This window comes from Arachis stenosperma, chromosome 5 (assembly GCF_014773155.1).
Source record: "Arachis stenosperma cultivar V10309 chromosome 5, arast.V10309.gnm1.PFL2, whole genome shotgun sequence".
In the NCBI taxonomy this organism is placed as follows: domain Eukaryota; kingdom Viridiplantae; phylum Streptophyta; class Magnoliopsida; order Fabales; family Fabaceae; genus Arachis; species Arachis stenosperma.
The window spans coordinates 22,847,525-22,861,445 of record NC_080381.1 but is presented as its reverse complement, the minus strand read 5'-3'; the positions used below and the strand labels follow the sequence as shown (position 1 = coordinate 22,861,445).

General features: G+C 36.0%; 1 protein-coding gene and 1 non-coding gene across 3 annotated transcripts; one reads left to right on the top strand and one right to left on the bottom strand.

Annotated features, from left to right (window-relative positions):
- Nucleotides 1-2,202: 2,202 nt before the first annotated feature.
- On the top strand, nt 2,203-2,310 carry LOC130984139 (small nucleolar RNA R71). Its single transcript, XR_009088091.1, has one exon. It is a non-coding gene; the product is annotated as a small nucleolar RNA R71 (small nucleolar RNA).
- Nucleotides 2,311-9,725: 7,415 nt separating this feature from the next.
- LOC130983214 (gibberellin 2-beta-dioxygenase 8-like) lies at nt 9,726-13,174 on the bottom strand. Of its 2 annotated transcripts, none has more exons than XM_057907406.1 (3): nt 13,105-13,174; nt 10,725-11,180; nt 9,726-10,639 (listed from the first exon to the last, which is right to left on the bottom strand). In XM_057907406.1, the coding sequence occupies exons 2-3, from the start codon at nt 11,168-11,170 to the stop codon at nt 10,057-10,059; spliced, it is 1,029 nt and encodes a 342-aa protein (XP_057763389.1). In that variant the 5' UTR covers nt 11,171-11,180; nt 13,105-13,174; the 3' UTR covers nt 9,726-10,056. The 2 variants fall into 2 exon arrangements, with proteins under 2 accessions (XP_057763389.1, XP_057763390.1); XM_057907407.1 differs by lacking the exon at nt 13,105-13,174 and adding an exon at nt 11,747-11,919.
- Between the last annotated feature and the right edge of the window lie 747 nt (nt 13,175-13,921).

Below are 13,921 nucleotides of genomic sequence, written 5' to 3'. Positions count from 1 at the left end.
ACTAAAAATATACTAAAAGTAATGCCAAAAAGCGTACAAATTATCCGCTCATCAGTGGTGAAGAGAATGGTAGGATTTGATAGGTGAGGGGTTTTTGGGGAAGAGGTGTTGAGGTGATTGGTGAATGGGTGAAGAAGAGAGAGAGTGGTGGGGTAGGTGGGGATCCTGTGGGGTCCACAGATCCTGAGGTGTCAAGGAAAATTCATCCCTGCACCAAGTGGCGAGCAAAATGCTCTTTATGCCAATTCTAGCGTTAAACGCCGGGCTGGTGCCCATTTCTGGCGTTTAACGCCAGCTTCTTGCCCTTTCCTGGCATTTAACGCCAGTCTGGTGCCCCTTTCTGGCGTTAAACGCCCAGAATGGTGCCAGACTGGGCGTTAAACGCCCATTTGCTGCCCTTACTGGCGTTTAAATGCTAGCAAGGTTTTCCTCCAGGGTGTGCTATTTTTCTTTCTGTTTTTCATTCTGTTTTTACTTTTTCAATTGATTTTGTGACTTTCCATGATCATCAACCTATAGAAAACAGAAAATAATAAAGGAAATTAGATAAATATAACATTGGGTTGCCTCCTAACAAGCGCTTCTTTAATGTCAGTAGCTTGACAGTAGGCTCTCATGGAGCCTCACAGATACTCAGAGCAATGTTGGAACCTCCCAACACCAAACTTAGAGTTTGAATGTGGGGGTTCAACACCAAACTTAGAATTTGGTTGTGGCCTCCCAACACCAAACTTAGAGTTTGATTGTGGGGGCTCTGTTTTACTCTGTTTTGAGAGAAGCTCTTCATGCTTCCTCTCCATGGTAACAGAGAGATATCCTTGAGCCTTAAACACAAAGGATTCTTCATTCACTTGAATGATCAATTCTCCTCTGTCAACATCAATCACAACCTTTGCTGTGGCTAGGAAGGGTCTGTCAAGGATGATGGATTCATCCATGCACTTCCCAGTCTCTAGGACTATGAAATCAGCAGGGATGTAATGGTCTTCAATCTTTACCAGAACATCCTCTACAAGTCCATAAGCTTGTTTTCTTGAATTGTCTGCCATCTCTAGTGAGATTCTTGCAGCTTGTGCTTCAAAGATCCCTAGCTTCTCCATTATAGAGAGAGGCATGAGGTTTATACTTGACCCAAGTCACACAGAGCCTTCTTAAAGGTCATGGTGCCTATGGTACAAGGTATTGAAAACTTCCCAGGATCCTGTCTCTTTTGAGGTAATCTCTGCCTAGTCAAGTCATCCAGTTCTTTGGTGAGCAAAGGGGGTTCATCCTCCCAAGTCTCATTACCAAATAACTTATCATTTAACTTCATGATTGCTCCAAGGTACTTAGCAACTTGCTCTTCAGTGACATTTTCGTCCTCTTCAGAGGAAGAATACTCATCAGAGCTCATGTGGCGATTACTGCCTCTTCCTCCTCTCCAAGTTCGGTCATGTGGGTCATGTTAATGGCCTTGCATTCTTCTTTTGGATTCTCTTCTGTATTGCTTGGAAGAGTACTAGGAGGGAGTTCAGTAATTTTCTTGCTCAGCTGTCCCACTTGTGCCTCCAAATTCCTAATGGAGGACCTTGTTTTAGTCATGAAACTTTGAGTGGCTTTGATTAGATCAGAGACCATGGTTGTTAAGTCAGAGTGGCTCTGCTTAGAATTCTCTGTCTGTTGCTGAGAAGATGATAGAAAAGGCTTGCCATTGCTAAACCTGTTTCTTCCACCATTATTATTGTTGAAACCTTGTTGAGGTCTCTTTTGATCCTTCCATGAGAGATTTGGATGATTTCTCCATGAAGGATTATAGGTGTTTCCATAGGGTTCTCCCATATAATTCACCTCTTCCATTGAAGGGTTCTCAGGATCATAAGCTTCTTCTTTAGATGAAGCATCCTTAGTACTGCCTGGTGTAGCTTGCATTCCAGGCAGACTTTGAGAGATCATATTGACTTGCTGAGTCAATATTTTATTCTGAGCCAGTATGGCATTCAGAGTATCAATCTCAAGAACTCCTTTCTTCTGATTCGTCCCGTTGTTCACGGGATTCCTTTCAGAAGTGTACATGAATTGGTTATTTGCAACCATTTCAATGAGCTCTTGAGCTTCTGCAGGCGTCTTCTTCAGATGAAGAGATCCTCCAGCAGAGCTATCCAATGACATCTTGGACAGTTCAGACAGACCATCATAGAAGATACCTATGATGCTCCATTCAGAAAGCATGTCAGAGGGACACTTTCTGATCAATTGTTTGTATCTTTCCCAAGCTTCATAGAGGGATTCACCTTCCTTCTGTTTGAAGGTTTGGACTTCCACTCTAAGCTTACTCAATTTTTGAGGTGGAAAGAACTTTGCCAAGAAGGCATTGACTAGCTTTTCCCAAGAGTTCAGGCTTTCTTTAGGTTGTGAGTCCAACCATATCCTAGCTCTGTCTCTTACAGCAAAAGGGAATAGCATAAGTCTGTAGACCTCAGGGTCAACCCCATTAGTCTTGACAGTGTCACAGATTTGCAAGAATTCAGCTAAAAACTGATGAGGATCTTTCAATGGAAGTCCATGGAACTTGCAATTCTGTTGCATTAGAGAAACTAATTGAGGCTTAAGCTCAAAGTTGTTTGCTCCAATGGCAGGGATAGAGATGCTTCTCCCATAGAAGTCGGGAGTAGGTGCAATAAAGTCACCCAGTACCTTCCTTGCATTGTTGACATTATTGTTGTTTTCGGCTGCCATGGGTTCTTCTTCTTTGAAGATTTCTGTTAGGTCCTCTACAGAGAGTAGTGCTTTAACTTCTCTTAGCTTTCGCTTCAAGGTCCTTTCAGGTTCAGGGTCAGCCTCAACAAGAATGTTTTTGTCTTTGCTCCTGCTCATATGAAAGAGAAGAGAACAAGAAAATATGGAATCCTCTATGTCACAGTATAGAGACTTTTTGAGGTGTCAGAGGAAAAGAAAAATAGAAAGAAGAGGTAGAAAATTTGAACTTATCAAGGAAAGATAGAGTTCGAATTGTGCATTGAGGAGTAGTGTTAGTCCATAAATAGAAGGATGTGAGAAGAGGGGAAGAAATTTTCGAAAATTAAAGTAAAAGATTTTAAAATAATTTTGAAAATTGATTGATGATTTTCGAAAACTAAGAGTGGGAAAGAAATAAAGTGATTTTTGAAAAAGATTTTTGAAAGTAGAAATCAAAAAGATATGATTAAAAACTATTTTGAAAAAGATGTGATTAAAAAGATATGATTGAAAAGATATAGTTTTAAAAAGATATGATTGAGAAGATATGATTTGAAAAACAATTTAAAAAGATTTGATTTTGAAAATTAATGACTTGGCTAACAAGGAAAGATATGATTCAAACACTAAACCTTTCTCAACAGAAAAGGCAACATACTTGAAATGTTGAATCAAATCATTAATTGTTAGCAAGTATCTTTGAAAAAGAAAGAAATTGATTTTGAAAATATATGATTGAAAAGATTTGATTTGAAAAAGATTTGATTTTGAAAAATTTTGAAAACTTGAAAAAAAATTTGAGTTAAAAACAAAATCTTCCCTCTTGTGCCATCCTGGCGTTAAACGCCCAAATTGCTACCCTTTTGGGCGTTAAACGCCCAGCCAGGCACCCTGGCTGGCGTTTAAATGCCAGTTTTCCTTCCTCACTGGGCGTTTTGAACGCCCAGCTTTTTCTATGTAATTTCTCTACTGTATGTTCTGAATCTTCAATTCTCTGTATTATTGACTTGAAAAGACACAAAGAAAATTTTTTTTTTGTATTTTTAATGATGAGGAATAATCAAAATGCAACTAAAATCAAATAAACAATGCATGCAAGATACCAAACTTAGAAGTTTGTATACTATTGACACTAACAAAATGAGAATGCATATGAGAAACAACAAAACACTCAAGACAAGAGAATTTAAAGATCAGAACAAGGAAATCATTAAGAACAACTTGAAGATCAATTAAGACGCATGAATGAATTCGAAAAAAATGCAAGAAGAATAGAAACATGCAATTGACACCAAACTCAAAATGAGACACTAGACTCAACAACAAACAGAAAATATTTTTGGTTTTTATGATTTTGTAATTTTTTTGGATTTTTTTTTCAAAAATTGAAAGAAAATAAGGATATCAAAATTCTTAATGAGAATTCCAGGAATCATGCAATGTTAGTCTAAAGCTTTAGTCTAAAGAAATTAGACATGGCTAGCCAAGCTTCAGCAGGACATTGCATTCAAGAGCTAAATTGATGAGAATCAATCAGCTTTGGTGATGATAAGAACATCACCTTGAAACACTAGAATTCATTCTTAAGAACTCTGAAGAAAAATACCTAATCTGAGCAACAAGATGAACCGTTAGTTGTCCAAACTCAAACAATCCCCGGCAACGGCGCCAAAAACTTGGTGCATGAAATTGTGATCATCAATGGCGCCATCAACATGGTACGCTCAATTGCAATCTCAACTCTTTATCACAACTTCGCACAACTAACCAGCAAGTGCACTGGGTCGTCCAAGTAATAAACCTTACGCGAGTAAGGGTCGATCCCACGGAGATTGTTGGTATGAAGCAAGCTATGGTCATCTTGTAAATCTCAGTCAAGCGGATTCAAATGGTTATGGAGGATTGATAATTAAAAGATGAATAAAACATAAAATAAAGATAGAGATACTTATGTAATTCATTGGTGAGAATTTCAGATAAGCGTATGGAGATGCTTTGTCCCTTCCGTCTCTCTGCTTTCCTACTGTCTTCATCCAATCCTTCTTACTCCTTTCCATGGCAAGCTGTATGTTGGGCATCACCGTTGTCAATGGCTACAGTCCCGTCCTCTCAGTGAAAATGTTCAACGCGCTCTGTCACAGTACGGCTATTCAGCTGTCGATTCTCGATCATGTCGGAATAGAATCCAGTGATTCTTTTGCGTCTGTCACTAACGCCCCACAATCGCGAGTTTGAAGCTCGTCACAGTCATTCAATTCTTGAATCCTACTCAGAATACCACAGACAAGGTTTAGACCTTCCGGATTCTCTTAAATGCCGCCATCAATTCTAGCTTATACCACGAAGATTCTGATTAAGGAATCCAAGAGATATCCACTCAATCTAAGGTAGAATGGAGGTGGTTGTCAGGCACACGTTCATAGGTGAGAATGATGATGAGTGTCACGGATCATCACATTTATCAAGTGGAGGAACAAGTGATATCTTAGAACAAGAATAAGCCGAATTGAATAGAAGAACAATAGTAATTGCATTGATACTCGAGGTACAGCAGAGCTCCACACCTTAATCTATGGTATGTAGAAACTCCACCGTTGAAAATACATAAGAACAAGGTTCAGGCATGGCCGTGAGGCTAGCCCCCAAAACGTGATCAAAAGGATTCAAAGATCTAAAGATGATCAAAGATCCCCCAGATACAAAAATACAATAACAAAAGGTCCTATTTGTAGAGAACTAGTAGCCTAGGGTTTACAGAAATGAGTAAATAACATAAAAATCCACTTCCGGGCCCACTTGGTATGTGCTTGGGCTGAGCATTGAAGCTTTCATGTGTAGATACTTTTCTTGGAGTTAAACGCCAGCTTTTGTGCCAGTTTGGGTGTTTAACTCCCATTCTTGTGCCAGTTCCGGCGTTTAACGCCGGGCAATTTTGAGCTGATTTGGAACGCCGGTTTTGGCCATCAAATCTCTGGCAAAGTATGGACTATTATACATTGCTAGAAAGCCCAGGATGTCTACTTTCCAACGCAGTTGAGAGCGCACCAATTGGGCTTTTGTAGCTTTAGAAAATCCACTTCGAGTGTAGGGAGGTCAGAATCCAACAGCATCTGCAGTCCTTTTCAGCCTCTGAATCAGATTTTTGCTCAGGTCCCTCAATTTCAGCCAGAAAATATCTGAAATCACAGAAAAATACACAAACTCATAGTAAAGTCCAAAAAATTGAATTTTAACTAAAAACTAATAAAAATATAATAAAAACTAACTAAAATATACTAAAAACATACTAAAAATAATGCTAAAAAGCGTATAAATTATCCGCTCATCACTTTGCTCTTTCTTTTAAATAATTCAGCCACATTGCGTGGAAGGTTTTTTTTCACAAAGGTTGATCACATTTTCATCATTTTGGGCTTATATTGCCTTTTATCTCAACACAAAAATTCATTTTATATTTTCTGCACACTAACAAACTCATTAACCAAACAATTGGAAGCAAATAATAAATTAACAATTTTTCTAATTAACATTTTTAATTATGTTTGATCATTATAATAATTCTAAGTTTTCCAAACTCATCAAAATTAAAACTAAATTTTTGAAAATTTCAAGAACGAAACTAATTAAAATTAAAGCAAAGAACGTCTAATCTAAGCAATCAAATAATGCGCAGTTATCAATCCCCAAGAACGGCGCCAAAAACTTGGTGCGGAATTCAAAATCTACAAACTAACCGGCAAGTGCACCGGGTCATACCAAGTAATATCTCATGTGAGTGAGAGTCGATCCCGCGAGGATTAATGGACTAAGCAACAATAGTCGAATGATTCTCTTAGTTAGACAAGTAGAAAATGGTGTTTTGGGGTTCAAAGTGCATTGAATAATAATTCAGAGATTTAGTAAGCAACCAGTGAAATTGATGTGAAAAGTATGTGAGAAAACAATTAAGGTTTTAGAGATGTTTATTTTTTCAGATTTATATTTCTTACCAACTATTTTAATCATGCAAAATTCATTTCATGGCAAACAGTAATTTACTAAACCCTAATTTCTTAGTGATTTAGTCTCCTCTAACCTAATCAATCATTAATTCCTTGGTCACTTAATATAGATTAAAGGGTTAGGTTCAATTCTAGGTTATTAGCCACAAAAACCCTAATTATCCAAATATAAGAGGATTATATGTCACGTATCCCGTTAAGTCCAAGCAATTAGTGGTTTAGGAGGAGTTTACTTTCAAACTAGTATTCAAGTGAGATAACTTTTCTAAGAATCAACAAGAATTCATATAGAATAAGAGTTATTTTCTAATACACTCAAATTCATAAGATGAAGAACGAAAGTAATCCTTGAAATTAAATGAATACATTAATTAAAATAGAATGGCAATAGTATCAATCCATGAAATAAACAGAGCTCCTAATATTAACCAAGGAGGGTTAGTTGCTCATGACTCAGAGAAAAACTAAGGTTCAAAAGTGTGTAAAATGCGAGATCCCCGTGAAGAGCTAAATCATTTTCCTTCTATATCTAACCTAATGTGATTTCAAAATAAAATAAAATAAACTAGTAATTACAAAACCTAGAAGATTGTGTTTGTAAATAAAAATAACCAAAACAAAATAAAATATAATAATTGAAAGCCAAATCAAACTAAAGATGTTCCTTTGGATGAGGTTGATCCACGTCATTGGCGCTAAACACCAGATTTGGCGTTTAGCGCCCCAAGTGGCAGAAAGCTCCCAATTCGTTTCTGACTTCCTGGCGCTAAACGCCAGGCGCTAAACGCCAGGCTCAGCGTTTAGCGCCCTATGAGGCAGAGAGCTTGCACATGTTACGAGACACCTAATGCTAAACGCCCAGGTCCGCGTTTAGCGCCAGCTTGACAGAATGGCTGCACGCAATCCAAAGTACTTGGGTGCTAAATGCTAGATGCGACATTTAGCGCCAGCTCAACAAAATCAAAATTCTTCTCTTTTCTTTTGCACAGACTCTGTCAAACTGATCCAAATTTCACCTAAAATAATCAAAACAATAGAACGACTCAAAATAGCATCCAAATAGACTTCAAACACTAAAATCTCAATAAAACTCAATAATTTCATATCTAAAATAATAAGAAAATAAGGAAAATATGCTCACGCATCAATCGTCTCCGAAGTAAGAAGAAAAAAGAAAATTTCTGGAGTTAAGGCACAATCAAGAACAAAAAGATTGTTTCTATTATCAAGCAAGAAAAGAAAGAAAATGAGCTACAATAAAAGAAAAGATTTCAACCGAACAGAGAATCACAAAAGGGAGATTTCTCCATTTGTGCTTCATCAAGAAACATTAAGAAAATCAACTAGGGTACAAGCACTAAATCAGAAACTATGAAGAAATTGAAGTCAATGCTGCTCTGCTTTGAATCAACGGTCAAGAAACAAACTTGGGGCCAAAGTAAAGATGAACGGTCCAGATTCAAGATTCTTGAAGAAAAAGGTTGAGAGAGAAAGGTATGGTTGCATGTCATTACTTTTTCTCTCTCTTACCTCTGTAAACGCCGCTGCTAATTCTGATCTTGGAAGAAAAAAAACCAACATGTGCTGAAGTAAGGTTTCAAGTCTAGGAAGCTTCACTCTTCTATAATAAGGGTGAACGGCCAAGTATTACAGCAAGGAGTGAGAGCACACGTTTGGGTTTTCACAGTTCTTTGAACTGTTTATTCTTGTCCTTCATGGTTTTTATGTTGTAATTCTTTTTCTCAGTTTAGTCTGTCTGAGTTTCATTGGTAAAAGTCAAACATGGTGAGGTTTATAAGAAAAAAGTCAATGAGTGGAAAAAGACAGCGAGCTAGACTTGGAGAAAAAGCCCAAATTATTTCAGAAATTCTTTGTATATATTTTTGTTTTGTGGTCATGATCCTGAGGAGATTCCTTTGCAAGTTGGGTTAGCACTTTGCAGTTGAAAGCTAGGTTGAGTCCTAGTCAAGTTCAGGTTGGGTTAGAATTTAGACTTGTCCTAGATAGGATTGGATAAATCCTAGGGAGAATTGGTGATTGTAATCTGTTAAAAAAATAGTGAAATCCCATCATTATTGTGATGGAAACTGGATGTAGGCTATATTGCAGTGGATAGCCGAGATACATCTGTGTGTCATTCTTTACTCTTTTCTCTATTTTTGGTTCTACATTAAAGGAGACAAAAATAAAGTATCTCCTGATTTCTCTATAAAGCTTCACTTCTTGACAACTCTCCTTATAAGTAATTCTGTTCTGATTCATACTGCGTCAGGAGACAAAACTAAAGTCTCTTTTGTATTCTTTGAACAGAATGTAAGATTTTAAGGAAAGTTCAACAGGAAAGTTAAAATTTAACCCTTTCTTTTCTTGATCATTGATTACCATCATATATTAGAATATAAATATATATTAAAAATAAATTAACTTACACATGTATTTATATAAATATATTAATAATTGATTTTGGTGTGCAAATAGTTTTTTAATGATTTTGGAAACTTTATGCACTATTATCAAGCACATATCCACGCTAAGCAAAAAATGACGGATCCGTTGTGAGTTGTCCACATCGTTGTAACTCGAACCCGCACTTCTTTTCAGAAACCTAGTATTTCCAATTGGGCCACATTAATCTTTTTTCTTTACTTTTAGTCCTATCCTCCTTCTTTTACTCCCCTTGGGCCTTGAATTTTCTTTCTGACCCATCTTACTCCACATTATCTAACTTTATTTTAGGATTTAAATTTAGAGTTTATTTAGGAATTTATGATTTAGGATATAAAATTTAAAATTATAAAATAATTCTTACAAAATTGATTGTATCATAAAATTATCTTAAACAAAATTCACTTCCTACCATTACTATTACTTAAAAACTCTTAAGTGCATTTTATCCTAGTTGATTAATCGTTATGTATACATACTGTTTTAATTTATTTAATATATAAACTGAAAGAATGGTCAATCATCCATTCATAGGAGACATATATGAAATAATATGTGATTAACAATTGCTTCTCTTCTAGTGACATGTAAACAGAAAGAGACTGTCATATATATTCTGATTTATCTGCTCCCTCTCTATCTCTCTCTGATCTGTTTCCTTTTATAATAATATATAGTAGAAACTAGGCCTTGTAGCTTGTATTATGGCATAACAGCAGACAAAATGAGACAGCATAAAACATGCAGGGTGAAACCAGCAGCTATGTCTGAGTATATGAATCAACGACCACATAACATATATTTCTATAGACCACAACTAGATAAAACTTAGCTCGTTCATTCTTCCGTCCAGGCACAGGCAGAGAAATATATAATAAATGAATAAATGTATTAATTATGGTTGATGATAATGATGAGTGACAAGAAACCTTGGCAAGCCTATTTTGGAGCCAAGGGTGCGAACATCATCTCGAACTTGTTGTCTGTACTCACGAAAGTTGAATTTGCGGTAAAGAGAGGGCTTCCTGCAGCTATCTATAACAGTATCATTGGAAGGGCAAAAGAAATACGCAGTGGAGAATCTCTCCGATGTGGGATTCGCCACAACCCGATGCTGCACGCTCTTGTATAGCCCATTGCTGTATGCCTGGAATAAGTCTCCGATGTTGACAATAAGAGCTTCAGGGTTGGGTTTCACTGCTATCCACTTTCCATCTTTCACCAACTGCAACCCTCCCACCTCATGATCTTGGTATAGTATGGTCAGGAAGTCGCTGTCAGTGTGCGTTATCAGTCCATTAATCTCGTGACCACACCTCACTGGGCACGCTGGATATCGGTTCAGTCTCAGATAACAAGTGTCTGGCAAGCAATTCTCCTTCATGAAGCTTGACTTGTCACCCATTTTCTCCGCCAGTATTTCTGCTATTCTGTCTGCTAGCCTCGACACTCTGCTTGCAAACTGTTCCATTGTCGACCTGCATAGATATCATGCATGTAATAATGTGGCGGAAATGGAATAAGCTAATAACTGATGGCCAAAAATAATAGATTCTAATATACTTGAGAGTGTTGGATGGAATATTATTGGAGCCAATGATATCGGTTAAGGGAATATGAAAAGCCTCAGACCAAGATAACTGTTTGATGCAAGTGGCAGTAGGGGATCCCCAGCGGTAGGCACCGGCGGAGAAGTTGTCCTCTTTGGCCTTCACATCGAAAGGTTCCTTGAAGGCCTTCTCCTGCTGCCACCTCAGCCTTTTCAGTATGTCGCCGGAGATGCCGTGCTTCACAACCTGGAAGAAGCCCCACTCCTCAGAAGCCCTAGCTATCTGCGACTTGCACTCTTCCCTCGCCACCTCCTCACTCGCTTCTAAGAGGCTCAGATCTATCACCGGAAGCTCGCATTCCTCAACCACCACCACCTCATTATTATTCTTCATATCTTCTTTCTTCTCCAATAAGTTCTTGTATGCCTCCATGAACGGTGGGTCCCAAATGGATGCCATATATAGTTTTCTGCACTTAGAAAAAGGTGATGAATGGGGGAGAGGGAATGTTATGTTTATATGTTCAAATTAAAGAAAGGGAAAAAGAATTTCTTTGAAGAATTGAAATAACAGAGAGATATATATACGGACAAATCGACTTTTTGGTTTCTTTTTATTTCGTCTTTGATGAAAACGCTTTAGGCTTTGGAGACAAAGGTAGTTTGCATGTCTTTTTGTTCAGAAAAATTAAACGAGTGATCAGAGATGCTGCTCGCCTTTTTTAATTCTTTTTTTCTTTCACACTATATAGCATATATATATGTTTAATTTTTAATTCCAACTACGACTTCTGGTGACAAAATAACATCCGATTCCTTTAACTTTGATAGATTATTCTCCAAAAATCATACGATCTTCATTACTTTTCCATGAGTTAAACTTCTCATCACTAATATGCTTAACTTGCTGCTATATTTAACTTTCAAGAAGTCACAGTGCACCAGCAGAAAACAAATTCTACAAGTTACTAAGTACAGTAACAATGCCATAATTTTAATAATATTATATGAACAAAAGATAGAGGGAAATAGGTACCATATAGTTGTTTAAATTTTGGGTTGAAGACTACAGTGGATGATTAGGGCCCTCAGTAACTTGGTGGTCTCCGAACCGTGTTTATTTGCTGGCTTTTTTTCTTTTTTTGTATGAATTTCAATTCCACAACGTAACTAGAAAGATACAAATAATTACGGACGTTTATGTTTGTGTGCTGGCTAGCAATATGTAATATCTATGGTGCAAAATACGTATATATCTAGGAATAAATAGAGTAGATAGAGTTGCGTCTCCACCTAGGTAAAAGTTTACAAGGAAAAGAATTTCCACAAGGCACGGTAACAATAATAACAAAGCTGCATTTAATTTCTATATAGGGTCAAATAAATAGTGGCTGGATGGATTCGGATTTTTCTGTTTAGTGTGCCTAGATACTAGCCATCTTATCCGCTCATCTTGAAAACATTTATGCAAGTACACCCTATAACACAGCAGGGATCCACTGTATTTATTTACACCGCCACTACTTTTGTTATACTGACATGCATATATTAAAATATAGCAGAAAGCTTAATTAGTCAAATTGAAGAACATAATAAACTAGCTAAACTATATTCTTCATTTTACACTAGGAATAAAGTCATCATCACATGAATGTGTGTGCACACTGCACACATAATAATGATCAATTACCAGCAGCTATTGCTACTGATATTCCACATGTATGTTTATGTGGCTAACAGAATTTATATAAAACTACATGTATAATTAAAATTCCAGACCATGAGTTGACACATTCACATGGTCACATTTTTCTAGTTAGAATTAATGGTCAAATATTCAAACCTAGTGACTTGATCTGTTGACTTTTGAGTGAGTTCAAGAGTCATATTATAAGTGCAAGTTGAAGAATTTACTTTTAAGACATTACCAGATCGATGCTACAGTAATACTGGTTTAGCAAACAGTATTCAAGCTGTAGTCTTATTATATTATATTATTGTAGACAATTAGAGTTATTTTTAAATAAAATTGATAATTAAAAAATTATAAAATAATTTAATATATTATTTAACTAGTTTTAGATATCAACTTCGTATAAATACATGTGTACGTAAATTTCTATCTTATATTATATGCATGGATACTAACAACACTGCACACAAATCCATTGTTAGTTTAACAACAATCTTCAGCTTACCATGAATTCTTGCGGAGTGAGCACAAGCAGAAAGAGAAAGGATTTTACGTGCATGATGCTTAGAATAATAATTCAGCTATTGTTATAATAACTTAAAATAGACATTAACACTAGCAAATACGTTAGGGAAAGAATTAAATTGATTAAATAAGCACACAATATCCAGAGACTATATATTTTCATATATATGACTAACCTGCTAGAAAACGCACTTAGAGAAGAGAAAAGAAGAGAAGAGTATATAGTAGGTAGTTATACGTTTGAACACATTTCAAGTTGGGGTGCTATATGTACCATAGCTAATGATTTATAGGCAGAAATACCGTAAATAATTTTGAATGCATGATACTGCAGAAAGGACATTTAGATTTTAGATGATTGAAATTTTATGCTAAGGAAAAGACCACGCGGCTCATGCTGTATCAGACAAAATATATCTAGTATAGTATTCCCCTTGGTTTTACTTCTTTAATTTTTTTCAATAATTTTTACTTGTTTTACTCTACAAATAAATCCAAAATACATACAATCAATTTTTTTTTACCTCAGTCTCAAAAGTATCCAATGATTGCTCTATATATTATTCAAGGATTGATTCATTGATTAGACACAAATAAGAAATTTATTGTTTCGTCTCCAGTTTTACTTTTTGGAAAATCAGCAGCATTTGTCAATTCCTTATAATAATTAAACCAATCATGAATGTCTTTTTCATTGTATAGTGATCAGATAGAAAACTCAAGAATGATTTGCTTAAAAAAAGAGAATTATTCGATACAATGATAAGCACCTATATTTAGTTAAAAACTTATACAATAATTAAGGAAAACATTTTTTTTTAGAAAAATCTCTTAATTATAATAGTATTCAGGAAGACACTAGGAGTTCATCATGACCTAATAATAGAAAAGTTCATGGTGATTAATATAAAATAATAATTTGACTGTGATGGAATTCTACAGTGATAGTAAATTTTTTTTTTTTTTTGCATAAAAGATATATATATGGGTCAA